The 15,687-nt window shown below is 46.2% G+C and overlaps 1 protein-coding gene across 1 annotated transcript in view; it reads right to left on the bottom strand.

Moving 5' to 3' along the window:
• Nucleotides 1-763: 763 nt before the first annotated feature.
• Nucleotides 764-15,687, bottom strand: part of LOC106570282 (ubiquitin-conjugating enzyme E2 E2) — a 50,728-nt gene continuing 35,804 nt past the window's right edge. The window contains exons 4-6 of the mRNA XM_014142432.3: nt 11,294-11,426; nt 4,888-5,035; nt 764-1,994 (exon numbers count right to left, since the gene is read on the bottom strand). Of these exons, the coding sequence (XP_013997907.1) occupies nt 1,897-1,994; nt 4,888-5,035; nt 11,294-11,426 (379 nt within the window). The 3' untranslated portion in view covers nt 764-1,896. The remainder of the gene's footprint in view (nt 1,995-4,887; nt 5,036-11,293; nt 11,427-15,687) is intronic.

Raw genomic sequence — 15,687 nt, 5'->3', positions numbered from 1 at the left:
GCATTGCTGCCAAATTAATAATGGATGAACTCTTAACTAATAAATCATTTTCACAAAACAAGACTCCACAAAGCACAAAACCAAACATTTAATTTGGAATGCCAAGGCTGCACAGGGTTCAGTGTTCCAGGTGCTGTTTCACAGGCAGACTGGATCCTTTCATGAAAACCTGCAACATATTAGGAGTGAAGGGATGCATCCAGATGTTCTATTCTGTTATGGGGGGGGGGGGGGGGGGGTCCTACATTTTGGGACTGGAATGTCAGGAACTAAACTGGTGTAGTTATACTTGTTGGGACTCAGAATTGTAGAATTACAGAATGGAATCTCAGAACCCAGAGTTTCATTCTAAGGGCATTTGTATATGGGAACTGCGTTTGTGTGTTTCAGTGTGTGTGTGTGTGTGCGTGCAGCAGATCCTTCAATAGAGCGCTATATTTGAGGCAGCCAGCCAGCCAGCTATCAAAGAGCTTTTAAACTTCGCATGAAAATACACGGGACAAGATGAGAGTTTTGAACTTGAACAAACAGTAGCTTTAACTTTCATCACTGATCATAAAAAGGAAATGTTCTTGACAGTGGAGCTTTAAAATGTGACATGAGAAAATAACATAAATCATCTAAAATGGGTGTATAATATTAATATTTGAATGACCATTGGACATCGGTAAATATTACAGATTATGCATTGAAATCCCCCACTGTTAACCCAGTGAAGAGGACAAACAGTGAGCACATCAGCAACAGATTAGCCGAGCCAGAGTTAACATTACAACCAGTGTTTAATTGAGTATTCAATAAGTATGTATTCTCACAAGGCAAATGTACAGCAAACAACTGCCAGCTGGCTAGCACCACAGGAGGTGAGCAGCAAGACCAGATACACACAGATCCAGACAGACTTACTGTCATGGCAATAACTTCTGGGGGCAGAAAAATAATAACAACAAATGATTAATCATAGAAAAAGGTCCACTCTGCATCTGTAAACACTAATTCTGCAGACAGGCTCTAACTGAAGATGACCTCTTAAACAAAAACGCTCAGCATGGACTGTATCAAAAGAATGTATCTAGAATGCATGGACTAGAATGCTCTAGAATAGAATGCATTTTTCATCAATCACATAAAAAGGGCCTAGGATGATAATGCAATAAACAATGTAGTAATAATAACAACAACAAACAATAACAACAACAAGAATAACAGTATTAAAGCTTTTCGTGACCATATCAACATTCAGTGTATTGGGAAAAAAATCCAATATACTCTTTGTATAAAAAAAAAGAAGCGATCAAGTTCATGTTCTCAGAGGAGGGGAAGTGGGGATGGGGGGGGGGGGCTGAAGGTGTGAGGAGCACAAGAGGCTGGTGAGGGGAGGACGGCTTATAATAATATCTGGAATGGTGTAAATGGAATGGTATTAAAACACATGGAACCCATGGGTTTGATGCATTTGATACATTTCTATTTACTCATTCCAGTCATTACTATGAGCCCGTCCTCCCCAATTAAGGTGCCACCAGCCGCCTGTGATGGGGAGGGGGGATCAGGTCAGGTGGGTGTGCTTCCACACGTTTGGGGCTCAGAGAGAGGGGCAAGTAGCTTTGTCCCAAATCTGTTTGTGCTGTACAGCCAACTACTATGGTCGAACTAAGTCGCTCTGGATAAGGGTGTCTACTAAATGACTACAATCTAAATGCAAATGACATTGTCATGCCAAACATGCCATTAATAATTCATTATTTGGCATGCAATGACCATAGGCGTTGGCTATACAGCACAAACAGATTTGGGACCAGTCTAGGAGCGGAAGGGCGAGGGATGGGTGTGCTCAACAGATTTTGGGTGGCGGAGGTGGGTCAGAGAAGGGTGGTGGAGCTCCTTGATGTCAGTCTATGTGGCATATCTCTTGGTCCACTGTTTGGCTATCCTGTCGTGCTCTGGTCTGTTGGTTGTGTACTGGGTGGCGATGCTTCCTACCAGAGGGTCAGCTGTGAGGAGGGAGAACAACATATATTACAGTATTTTAACCACCATTAAATCATGTGGCCGCAGCCCCAGCAGAGCCAGGCTCAGGTCGGGGGTGAAAACACACCGTACAGGGTCTCCTTGTGGCACCCCGTCTCAGGCAGCCAGGAAATATACAATTATTAAGCCTGTGAGGGTTAATTAACTGTCATTCTGCTCTCTCCTTCTTTAATGAACTATATCCCATAATATCCCATTGATCCTCTAGACCCCTACTACTGAATAAAGACACATTAGGTGGAGAGAAGGGGAGGTGGGGGAGTTGATCACGGAGAGGCAGTGGGGAGGGAATTTAGACTCAGGGTCCACAGCGACACTGCACTGTGGGAGGGAGCCTGGGGGGAGGGGTCTGGGGGATAAATAATGACCAGACTGATTATGAGAAGGGTTGAGCGATTGCCCTGTTATTATATTTTTAAAGGATCACATTATTGTTTTATCTATATTATGTGTACATGTAACATTTTGTGGGTCTGTGTGGTCTGTGGGAAATATGCATCTTTAATGTGGTCATACATTTAGCTGGAGGTTAGGAAGTGCAGCTCAGTTTCCACCTCATTTTGTGGGCAGAGGGCACATAGCCCGTCTTCTCTGCCTATGGCAGCCTCTCTAAATTCAAGGCTGTGCTCACTGAGTCTGTACATAGTCAAGCATTTTCTTAATGTGAGGTCAGTCACAGTGGTCAGGTATTCTGCTACTGTGTATTCTCTGTTAGGGCCAGATATCATTACAATTCACTCTGTTTTCTGGTTGATTCTTTCCAGTGTGTAAAAAAGTTATCTTTTTGCTTTCTCATAATTTGGATAGGTCTGAATGTGTTTCTGTCCTGGGGTTCTGTGAAGTCTGTTTGTGTTTGTGAACAGAGCCCCAGAACCAGCTGGCTGAGGGGACTCTTCTCTAGGTTCATCTGTCATGTCCTGACCAGTTAAGGGTTATTTGTTGTTGGAGTTTGGTCAGGATGTGGCAGAGGGTATTTGTTTTATATGGTTTGGGGTGGTGGTGTAGGTAGTAGGTCGTTGTATTTATGTATTCCGGGGGTTTTGGGCACTGCTCTGTGTTTATGTATTTCTATGTTTAGTTAGTTAGTTGTGGGTATAGGTTCTAGGTTCGTTTGCTATGTATAGTTAATTGGGATGGGACTCCCAATTGAAGGCAGGTGTGTTGAGTTGCCTTTGATTGGGAGTCCTATATAATAGGGTGTGTTTGTCTTTGTATTTGTGGGTAGTTGTTTTTGCACTGCGTTTTGTATAGCCTGCAAAACTGTTGCTGTCGTGAGTATCATTTATTGTGTTTCCCTGTGGATGCTTTACTTTTGTTTATTAAAAAACTATGAGTATCCACATACCCGCTGCAGTTTGGTCAATTCAACACGGCACCTTTTGTGACATCATCTCTCCGTAGGTGAGGGTTTGTGGTGGAATGTGTGGGTATTGCATCCTTTTAGGTAACTGTAGAATTTAACAGCTCTTTTCTGGATGTTGATACCAGCGGGTATAGACCTAATTCCACTCAGCATGCATTGTTTGGGGTTTTGCATTGTATAAAAAGTACATTTGTGAAGAATTCTGCATGCAGAGTCTCAATTGGGTGTTTGTCCCATTGTGTACATTCTTTGTTGGTGAGCGGACCCCAGACCTCACAACCATAGAAGGCAATGGCCTCTATAACTGATTGAAGTATTTTCAGCCAGATCGTAGAGTTTTGTTCCTTTTGATTGCGTAGAAGGCCCTTCTTGCCTTGTCTCTTAGGTCGTTCACAGCCTTGTGCAAGTTACCTGTGGTGTTGATATTTAGGCCGAGGTAGGTATAGTTCTTTGTGTGCTCTAGGGCAACAGTGTCTAGACAGAATGTGTATTTGTTGTCCTGGCTACTGGACCTTTTTTGGAACACCATTATTTGTGTCTTACTGAGATTCACTGTCAGGCCCCAAGTCTGACAGAATCTGTGTAGAACATCTAGGCGCTGCTGTAGGCCCTCTTTGGTTGGGGACAGAAGCACCAGTTCATCTGCAAACAGTAGACATTTGCTTTCAGAGTCCAGTAGGGTGAGGCCAGGTGCTGCAGACTGTTCTAGTGCCCTCGCTAATTCATTGATATAATGTGAGCTCCAAAAGTATTGGGACATTTTTTGTTGTTGTGTTTTCTCTGTACTCCAGTACTTTGGATTTGAAATGATACAATGACGATGAGGTTAAAGTGCAGACTGTCATCTTTAATTTGAGAGTATGTTAGAAATGACATATTTGTGCGTCTAACTTTCTCACTCATCATTACTCACAATTCATTCAGGATTATTCATAATCATGGTAGCATCCACATTAAGTAGAAGTGTTTAGACATATTCTATTCTTATTTACAATAAAAGTGACTCCAAAATGACACCATACACTATTTACCATTAATTTCTATTGGGCACAAAATAATGTCACTGTCCCAATACTTTTGGGGCTCACTGTACTGTATCACCCCACGGCCCTAAGGAAAGAAATCTGTATGTTTATTCCCCATTTTAACTGCACACTTGTTGCTTGTGTACATGCTTTCCCCCCAACACTGCTTTCCATCAATTTCCATGCCACATTGAGTCAAAAGCTTTTTTGAAATCAACAAAGCATGAAAAGACTGCTTTGGTTTTGGTTTGTTTGTTTGTCAATAATGGTGTGAAGGGTGTATACATGGTCTGTCGTACTGTATTTTGGTCAGAAGCCAATTTGACATTTTCTCAGGACATTGTTTTCACTGAGGAAATGTTGGAGTATGCTGTTGATGATACTGCAAAGGATTTTTTTTCTCAATTTTTCAGAGCGAATCTCTCTCTCTCTCTCTCTCTCTGATTGGTTGATAGGGGTGTCACTCACCAGGGTTGCAGTCAGTGAGCAGGGAGCAGATGGACAGCAGCACCTTGGAGATGGTGAGGGCGGGGCTCCAGTTGTCCTTCAGGATGTCCAGACAGATCACACCCTGACTGTTGATGTTACAGTGGTAGATCCTGGTACGGAACGTCACCTAGGAAACAACAAAGTTTCTCTAGAAATCAATACACCCCGACTGTCATTGATGTTACACTGGTAAATCCTGGTACGGAACGTCACCTAGGATACAACAAAGTTTCTCTAGATCAATGCACCCTGTGGTTTATGTGCTCTTTCCAGTCCTTCGGGAGCTGAGCATCTCTTTGTGCCAGTAACACAGAAGAAGCGGAGTGAAACATTAGGAAGACAAGAGACTAAACATCATTAGGGAGCCACCTCTGACCTCCGGGCTGCCTGCCTGAACAGTGGAGGGATCAGAGTGGGAGTGACATTGGAGAAGCACCCTTTGACTCAATCACACGCATTCTCTCTCAATCACTTCATGAGTGACTAACCATGCTGACCTGCTTGTGGAAACTGTGCTCCCAGGCTATCCCAAGGTGTGGAGGGGATCTGCTAGTCTAGTCTGTGGTGTTTGTGTACCCTGTTCTCAGACAGCAGCTATAGGAGTGTGTGTCTGTCCTGTCTGTCTGCCTGCCTGTATGTCTGCAGCCCTGTTCACAGCCTGAACCCAGTGGGAGGCCTGGCTCTCAGAGCAGCAGATCTGATTCCGTTCATCCTCAGTCAGCAGAGGAAAGAGAGACAAGGAAAGGAAGAGACAGATGGAGAGAGAAAGAGAGAGAGACAAGGAAAGGAAGAGACAGATGGAGAGAGAGAGAGGGACAAGGAAAGGAAGAGACGGATAAAGAGAGAGAGAGAGACAAGGAAAGGAAGAGACGGATAAAGAGAGAGAGAGACAAGGAAAGGAAGAGACGGATAAAGAGAGAGAGAGAGACAAGGAAAGGAAGAGACGGATAAAGAGAGAGAGAGAGACAAGGAAAGGAAGAGACAGATGGAGAGAGAAAGAGAGACAAGGAAAGGAAGAGACAGATGGAGAGAGAAAGAGAGACAAGGAAAGGAAGAGACGGATGGAGAGAGAGAGAGAGAGAGAGAGACAAGGAAAGGAGAGATGGAGAGAGAGAGAGAGGGAGACAAGGAAAGGAAGAGACAGATAAAGAGAGACAAGGAAAGGAAGAGACAGATGGAGAGAGAAAGAGAGAGAGAGACAGATGGAAAGAGAGAGAGACAAGGAAAGGAAGAGACAGAGAGAGAGACAAGGAAAGGAAGAGACAGATGAAGAGAGACAAGGAAAGGAAGAGACAGATGGAGAGAGAAGGAGAGAGAGAGACAGATGGAAAGAGAGAGAGACAAGGAAAGGAAGAGACAGAGAGAGAGACAAGGAAAGGAAGAGACAGATGAAGAGAGGGAGAGACAAGGAAAGGAAGAGACAGATGGAGAGAGAAAGAGAGAGAGACAAGGAAAGGAAGAGAGATGGAGAGAGACAAGGAAAGGAAGAGACAGATGGAGAGAGAGAGACAAGGAAAGGAAGAGACAGATGGAGAGAGAAAGACAAGGAAAGGAAGAGACAGATGGAGAGAGAGAGACAAGGAAAGGAAGAGACAGATGGAGAGAGAAAGAGAGAGAGACAAGGAAAGGAAGAGACGGATAAAGAGAGAGAGAGACAAGGAAAGGAAGAGACAGATGGAGAGAGAAAGAGAGAGAGACAAGGAAAGGAAGAGACGGATAAAGAGAGAGAGAGAGACAAGGAAAGGAAGAGACGGATAAAGAGAGAGAGAGAGACAAGGAAAGGAAGAGACAGATGGAGAGAGAAAGAGAGACAAGGAAAGGAAGAGACAGATGGAGAGAGAGAGACAAGGAAAGGAAGAGACAGATGGAGAGAGAGAGAGAGGGAGACAAGGAAAGGAAGAGACAGATAAAGAGAGACAAGGAAAGGAAGAGAAAGATGGAGAGAGAAAGAGAGACGGAAAGGAAGAGAGACGGAGAGAGACAAGGAAAGGAAGAGACAGATGGAGAGAGAGAGACAAGGAAAGGAAGAGAGAGATGGAGAGAGGAGAGAGAGAGACAGATGGAAAGAGAGAGAGACAAGGAAAGGAAGAGACAGAGAGAGAGACAAGGAAAGGAAGAGACAGATGGCGAGAGAGAGAGACAAGGAAAGGAAGAGACAGATGGCGAGAGAAAGAGAGACAAGGAAAGGAAGAGACAGATGGAGAGAGAGAGAGACAAGGAAAGGAAGAGACAGATGGCGAGAGAAAGAGAGAGAGACAAGGAAAGGAAGAGACAGATGGAGAGAGAAAGAGAGACAAGGAAAGGAAGAGACAGATGGAGAGAGAGAGAGACAAGGAAAGGAAGAGACAGATGGAGAGAAAGAAGAGGAAAGGTGGCAGATAGATAGAGACAGACAGAGTGAGAGGCCCCACATCCAGAGGCAATCACTAAATTAAACTCTCTCAAGGTCGACCCCCAACCAACGCACCTGCATAGAGTATTTTCTCAATAATAACACTGAACAGAGCCACTGGCGTAACGCATATTCTCTGGCCCCACCCCATAAGGTCGGAGTCCAGGCCCCTACGGTCAATATGTCCAGGTTGCGGGCCCGACTATTTTCTATACTGAGTATTGCTAACCCAGAGTCTTTCCTGAGACATTGTACATTATATGTCCATTGCGCTGCACACAATTTAAATTTAGTCTTGAATGATGGTTGCCAAGATACAGTATACCAGAGTAAAGGGACTGTTGATATTGCAACCACATAACTCAAACGCCGGTTAACCAGTATGAAAGAAATCGCAAAGAACTTTTTTTATTCATGTCCTCAAGAACTGTTGTCTGCTAAAGATAATAATTTGTTTGCATCTGCCAATTGATTGACAGTCCAGCATCCAGACGATCTGTCCCCAGAGCTTCCTATACAGTTAGCCTCTTTCCATATCGTGTTAAGTCCGGCAATTAAGGAGAATGAGAGGCTCAAGACGTTACAGAACTGCTGAAGAACTCCCTGAAGGTGCCACTGCAATCAAGCTGTTTTCACCATCCCTGTAACTGTTGTTTCTGCGAAGAGATCATTTTCTAAACCAAAACTCAGAAAGAACTACCTACGAAGCATCAGTCTGATATGAGCTTTTGAACACCTGAGTAAACTCCATTTATTCATAGCCTTGACCACGGCATTTGTTCACTGATATTCCCTCATACTTTCAATCAGCTGTGCTTCCCTTTGTAGTCTGTAATAGTTTGCAAGCCCTGCCACAGATGATGCAATCTCTATTGCAATCCACACTGCCCTTTCCCACCTGGACAAAAGGAACACTTATGTGAGAATGCTACTCATTGACTACAGCTCAGCGTTCAACACCATAGTACCCTCGAAGCTCATCCCTAAGCTAAGGATCCTGGGACTAAACACCTCCCTCTGCAACTGGATCCTGGACTTCCTGACGGGCCGCCCCCAGGTGGTGAGGGTAGGTAGCAACACATCTGCCATGCTGATCCTCAACACTGAAGCTCCCCAGGGGTGCGTGCTCAGTCCCCTCCTGTACTTCCTGTTCACCCACGACTGCATGGCCAGGCATGACTCCAACGCCATCATTAAGTTTGTAGACGACACAACAGTGGTAGGCCTGATCACCAACAACGATGAGACAGCCTATAGGGAGGAGGTCAGAGAACTGGCCGGGTGGTGCCAGAATAACAACCTATCCCTCAATGTAAGCAAGACTAAGGAGATGATTGTGGACTACAGGAAAAGGAGGACCGAGCACGCCCCCATTCTCATAGACGGGGCTGTAGTGGAGCAGGTTGAGAGCTTCAAGTTCCTTGGTGTCCAAATCAACAACAAACTAGAATGGTCCAAACACACCAAGACAGTCGTAAAGAGGGCACGACAAAGCCTATTCCCCCTCAGGAAACTAAAAAGATTTGTCATGGGTCCTGAGATCCTCAAAAGGTTCTACAGCTGCAACATCAAGAGCATCCTGACTGGTTGCATCACTGCTTGGTACGGCAATTGCTTGGCCTCTGACCACAAGGTACTACAGAGGGTAGTGCATACGGCCCAGTACATCACTGGGGCTAGCCTTCCCTGTAGCTCAGTTGGTAGAGCATGGTGTTTGCAACGCCAGGGTTGTGGGTTCGATTCCCACGGGGGGCCAGCACAGAAAAAAAAAAAAAATAATAATAATAATGTATGAAATTGTATGAAATGTATGCATTCACTACTGTAAGTCGCTCTGGATAAGAGCGTCTGCTAAATGACTAAAATGTAAAAAATAAAAAATAAAATGTAAATGTAAATCCAGGAACCTCTACACCAGGCAGTGTCAGAGAAAGGCCCTAAAAATTGTCAAAGACCCCAGCCACCCCAGTCATAGACTGTTCTCTCTACTACTGCATGGCAAGCGGTACTGGAGTGCCAAGTCTAGGACAAAAAGGGTTCTCAACAGTTTTTATCCCCAAGCCAGAAGACTCCTGAACAGGTAATCAAATGGCTATCCGACCAACCAGTGATCCCGCACATTGGCTAACCGGGCTATCTGCATTGTGTCCCGCGACCCACCACCCACCAACCCCTCTTTTACACTACTGCTACTCTCTGTTCATCATATATGCATAGTCACTTTAACCATATCTACATGTACATACTACCTCAATCAGCCTGACTAACCAGTGTCTGTATGTAGCCTCACTACTTTTATAGCCTCGCTACTGTATATAGCCTGTCTTTTTTACTGTTTTATTTCTTTACTTACCTATTGTTCACCTAATACCTTTTTTGCACTATTGGTTAGAGCCTGTAAGTAAGCATTTCACTGTAAGGTCTACACCTGTTGTGTTCGGCGCACATGACAAATAAACTTTGATTTGATTTAAAAAATGTCAGTCCCATTCCTGAAGCCCAAGAAACAAACACTTAGCATCCTAGTACATATGGACATTAAAAAGGTTGATGAAGGACTTGTTGGAGAGTAACTGTCAAAATGATTTATTAAATAAAAGAAATTAGACATCAATGACAGGCGTATGGGCCCCCAGAGCTGGGGGCTGCAGGGGTGTCCAGTACGCCAGTGAACAGATCTGAGAGACTGTATTTACCAGCTTTTCTCTCAGTCAGTTGTTATTTTCTTCTATTCAATTCGTTGTTTTGTTGCTCAACATGCTCCTAGTCCAAAGTTATTTCAAAACCTCCCAGCTCTCAAAATATCTTCTCCAAGGCAAGCCAGATATCTTTTTAGAGCAGGGCTGCCCAACCCTCTTCCTGGAGATCTACCGTCCTGTGGGTTCAGTCCAACCCTCTTCCTGGAGATCTACCGTCCTGTGGGTTTTCAGTCCAACCCTCTTCCTGGAGATCTACCGTCCTGTGGGTTTTCAGTCCAACCCTCTTCCTGGAGATCTACCGTCCTGTGGGTTTTCAGTCCAACCCTCTTCCTGGAGATCTACCGTCCTGTGGGTTTTCAGTCCAACCCTCTTCCTGGAGATCTACCGTCCTGTGGGTTTTCAGTCCAACCCTCTTCCTGGAGATCTACCGTCCTGTGGGTTTTCAGTCCAACCCTCTTCCTGGAGATCTACCGTCCTGTAGGTTTTCGGTCCAACCCTCTTCCTGGAGATCTGCCTTCCTGTGGGTTTTCAGTCCAACCCTAATTTAACACACCTGATTCTACTTATTAGCTGCTCAACAAGACCTGAACTAGCTTAATCAGATATGCTAAATTAGGGTAGGACTGAAAACCTACAGGACGGTAGATCTCCAGGAAGAGGGTTGGACTGAAAACACACAGGACGGTAGATCTCCAGGAAGAGGGTTGGACTGAAAACACACAGGACGGTAGATCTCCAGGAAGAGGGTTGGACTGAAAACCCACAGGACGGTAGATCTCCAGGAAGAGGGTTGGACTGAAAATCCACAGGACGGTAGATCTCCATTAAGAGGGTTGGACTGAAAACACACAGGACGGTAGATCTCCAGGAAGAGGGTTGGACTGAAAACCCACAGGACGGTAGATCTCCATTAAGAGGGTTGGACTGAAAATCCACAGGACGGTAGATCTCCACGAAGAGGGTTGGGCAGCCCTATTTTAGAGTATCCCAGTGATCATGATTTAAAAAATAGAACGGAACACATGGGAAACATCCTTAAATACACGCTAAAAATAAAGATGTACTTGTCTATTTGTGTTTCAGAGGCGCCATTGATGCGCTTGTAAATGTTTGTCTCTAAAATAGCCGGTGCCGTGCAGATGTTTAGTATTTCAAGCCCTGAAAACCCAAGGCCCAAATCAAAACTACAAATAAACAGAATCAGTCAACATGGGCTCCTGAGCAAGCATTAGTCTAGCATACATACACGTGTGTGTGTGTGTGCTTGTGGGTCTGAGCATGTATATGTGTGTACCTTGGGTGGTTTGAAGGGGTAGTCTGGTGTGAAGGCGATATCTAGGAAGAAGACTCCTCCCTCGTACACAGAGCCTGGTGGTCCCAGGATGGTGGATCTCCACTCATAGATGTTGTCTCCTTTTGGACCCGCACTGCAATGGCACAGTAGAAAAAAGAGAAATTCAGTGTACAGAATGTATTTAGAAAGCAGGAAATGACATTTTAATCCTGTAACTCAATTCCTGATTCAGCAGTGTGTGTTTGTGTTGTGAAAGATAGAGGTAGGTTGAAGCAAGAAGGTCTCTCTTATTATCAACCATCCAATCTGCTATTCAATCTATTCATTACCAGATATGTGCCCATGTAAATAACTGCTTACAGATGCAATCTCTCTTATCTATCTACAAGATCAATTTCAATTCACATATAACTGAAGTAGATAATAAACAAAAGTGAAATAAACAATATAAATTACACTCACAGAAGTTCCAAAAGAATAAAGACATTTATGCCATATTATGTCTATATACACAGTCTCTCGCTCTCTCATTGCCGCACACAGTGGCAGATTGCCCTCCCTGTAGTACATGACAACTACAGTGTAGACGAGAGCAGCTGGCTGCTGCCGAGCTTAATTGTTACATTGCCTCCTACTACACACAGTGGAGAAAACAGATAATCTAATCCTATTTCACCAATGGAATCAGGCCAGACACACCTCTGTTGTCTTATACCACTCTTACTTTCATCACTTAGAGAAGAGGGGGAGTGGGAGCGAGAGAGAGGCAGAGACAAGTAGAGAGAGAGAAGGGTTAAAGGAGAGAGAGCGGCTGGAAGAGAGAGAGAGAGAGAGGGAGGCAAAGCAGTAGAAAGAGATAAAGAGATCGAGAGGGGAGGCATTAATGCAATGCGAGTGAGAGTATCACTAAAGCCATTCATGTGAAATGGTAGCCTGCAGTAAAGAGGTAGGCCTCTGTATTTTCTGTCTAGCTCAGTTTGGACACAGTGAGGAATTGTGGGAAACAAGCTTAGAAAGGAGAATTCTCTCTTTTGCCAGAGATGACACATTCTGGTCCATGTACTGTAAATAGTCTGAGGGCGGGAGGAGGGAATGAGAGAGAGGGGGGGGGGGGGAGAATGAGAGGGAGAGAGAGGGGGAGGGGAGAATGAGAGGGAGAGAGGGGGGGGAGAATGAGAGGGAGAGAGAGGGGAGAATGAGAGGGAGAGAGAGGGGGAGAATGAGAGGGAGAGAGGGGGAGAATGAGAGGGAGAGAGAGGGGCAGGGGAGAATGAGAGGGAGAGAGGGAGAGAGAGGGGGAGGGGAGAATGAGAGGGAGAGAGGGGGGGCGAATGAGAGGGAGAGAGAGGGGAGAATGAGAGGGAGAGAGGAGAATGAGAGGGAGAGAGGGGGGAGAATGAGAGGGAGAGAGAGGGGAGAATGAGAGGGAGAGAGAGGGGAGAATGAGAGGGAGAGAGAGGGGAGAATGAGAGGGAGAGAGAGGGGGAGAATGAAAGGGAGAGAGGGGGAGAATGAGAGGGAGAGAGGGGGGAGAATGAGAGGGAGAGAGAGGGGCAGGGGAGAATGAGAGGGAGAGAGAGGGAGAATGAGAGGGAGAGAGAGGGGGAGAATGAGAGGGAGAGAGGGGGGAGAATGAGAGGGAGAGAGAGGGGCAGAGGAGAATGAGAGGGAGAATGAGAGGGAGAGAGGGGGAAAATGAGAGGGAGAGGGGGGGAATGAGAGGGAGAGAGGGGGGAGGGGAATGAGAGGGAGAGAGGGGGGAGGGGAATGAGAGGGAGGGAAAGTGAGAGAGAGGGGGGAGAATGAGAGGGAGAATGAGAGGGAGAGAGGGGGGGAATGAGAGGGAGAGAGAGGGGAGAATGAGAGGGAGAGGGGGGGAGAATGAGAGGGAGAGAGAGGGGCAGGGGAGAATGAGAGGGAGAATGAGAGGGAGAGAGGGGGGGAATGAGAGGGAGAGAGAGGGGAGAATGAGAGGGAGAGAGAGGGGAGAATGAGAGGGAGAGAGAGGGGGAGAATGAAAGGGAGAGAGGGGGAGAATGAGAGGGAGAGAGGGGGGAGAATGAGAGGGAGAGAGAGGGGCAGGGGAGAATGAGAGGGAGAGAGAGGGGAGAATGAGAGGGAGAGAGAGGGGAGAATGAGAGGGAGAGAGAGGGGGAGAATGAGAGGGAGAGAGGGGGGAGAATGAGAGGGAGAGAGAGGGGCAGAGGAGAATGAGAGGGAGAATGAGAGGGAGAGAGGGGGAAAATGAGAGGGAGAGGGGGGGAATGAGAGGGAGAGAGGGGGGAGGGGAATGAGAGGGAGGGAAAGTGAGAGAGAGGGGGGGAGAATGAGAGGGAGAATGAGAGGGAGAGAGGGGGGGAATGAGAGGGAGAGAGAGGGGAGAATGAGAGGGAGAGGGGGGGAGAATGAGAGGGAGAGAGAGGGGCAGGGGAGAATGAGAGGGAGAATGAGAGGGAGAGAGGGGGGGAATGAGAGGGAGAGGGGGGGAATGAGAGGGAGAGAGGGGGGAGGGGAATGAGAGGGAGAGAGGTGTGCCTCCAGGAGACAGACAGTTTGGCAGTAGTAAATAGTTCTGGACGCCATCACGCTCTAGGCTGTTGTTGCCCAACATGATTGAATGGTTAAGGAGAGATCTATGTTTGTGGGTCAAATCAACCCACCACTATCGGTGGTTGAGACAGACATTTTACATGGCACTCTCTACTAGTTCTCTTATGGTTGGCCAAAATTGTTATTTTCTCCCCTCTCTTCCCACAGTAAGTCTATATATAGGCTACAGACCGCATCTGGATATGTTTAGAGCACCACCAGCGACACCCATTTCTAACCCAGGCTTGTGGAACCACTGGTTTCCCTATCCAGTAGCATAACAAACTTCTGTACTCCATCAATGTGCTTAATCACCGGTCCTCACTCTGCCACTGTGGTGGGTAGTAAAAGCCTAACCACACATAAAAGCATAAAAGCATAATGGTGGAGAAACAGGCCTCAGTGACATCGGAGACGGTTGATGATGTAATATTAGTGTCATAAAGACAGTCTTTTCCCTCTCTGTTCATCAACTCCCTCTACCAAGGCTTCCTCATCCCTCACTCCTCCCTACCTTCTCCCAATGCCCCTCTCTCCCCCACACCCACACCATCACACAGTCTCCCCCCTAACCGTAACCCCCCCCCCCCCCCCCCCCCCACACGACTCTTCCTCCCTCACCCATCCTGCCTCATCTCCCACGGCTCTTCCTGAAAACTATTTTTACTCAGGCGGCAGCTGGGCATCACATGCAAAGAAACAGGAACTATCACAGACGTCTGCAGAGTTTGGAGTTTGGAGGAGATGTCCCAGACTGACACTGGCAGCAGTGTGGATAGAGGAGATGTCCCAGAGTGACACTGGTAGCAGTGTGGATAGAGGAGATGTCCCAGTCAGTCAGAGGGAGGTATTGTATGACAGAGGATATTCCTGACACCACTACCTCTCCTGTTGAACACACACACACACACACACACACACACACACACACACACACACACACACACACACACACCCTTATATATACACACACACACACACACCCTTATACACACACACACACACGCACGCACAAGCACCCTTATACACACACACACACACACACACACACACACACACACACACACACACACACACACACACACACACACACACACACACACACACACACACGCACAAGCACCCTTATACACACACACACGCACACACAAGCACCCTTATACACACACACATGCACGCACAAGCACCCTTATACACACACACACACGCACGCACAAGCACCCTTATACACACACACACACGCACGCACAAGCACCCTTATACACGAAACACACACACACACACACACACACAAACATTTAATTGGGCTGCAATTTCTGAGGCTGGTAACTCTAATGAATTTATCCTCTGCTTTTCGTCAATCCAGATGCCCAGATATTTATAAGCGGGTGTAACGTGTGCGCTGGGGGTTGGGAAGCAAGTACAGGAAGTGAATACATTTAATGAATGAACGAAACATAATACAAAACAAGAAACACGATCAACGCACAGACAAACTGAAACAGAAACAACACCTGGGGAAGGAACCAAAGGGAATTACATAAATAGGACAGGTAATCAAGGAGGTGATGGAGTTGAAGAGGGTTAAACCAAGGCCTCATACCTTTTAAAGGGTTAATAAATTGTGTTATGATAAACTGTAAGGTCTCCTCTTCTAGGAGACCTCTGTGTGTGTATTAACCTGTTGGGGGTAGGGGGCAGTATTTTCACGGCTGGATAAAAAACGTACCCGATTTAATCTGGTTACTACTCCTGCCCAGTAACTAGAATATGCATATAATTATTGGCTTTGGATAGAAAACACT

Source organism: Salmo salar, chromosome 14 (assembly GCF_965601325.2).
Source record: "Salmo salar chromosome 14, fSalSal1, whole genome shotgun sequence".
NCBI lineage: Eukaryota > Metazoa > Chordata > Actinopteri > Salmoniformes > Salmonidae > Salmo > Salmo salar.
The sequence above is the reverse complement of the archived record's forward strand: the minus strand, read 5'-3'. Positions and strand labels throughout refer to the sequence as shown.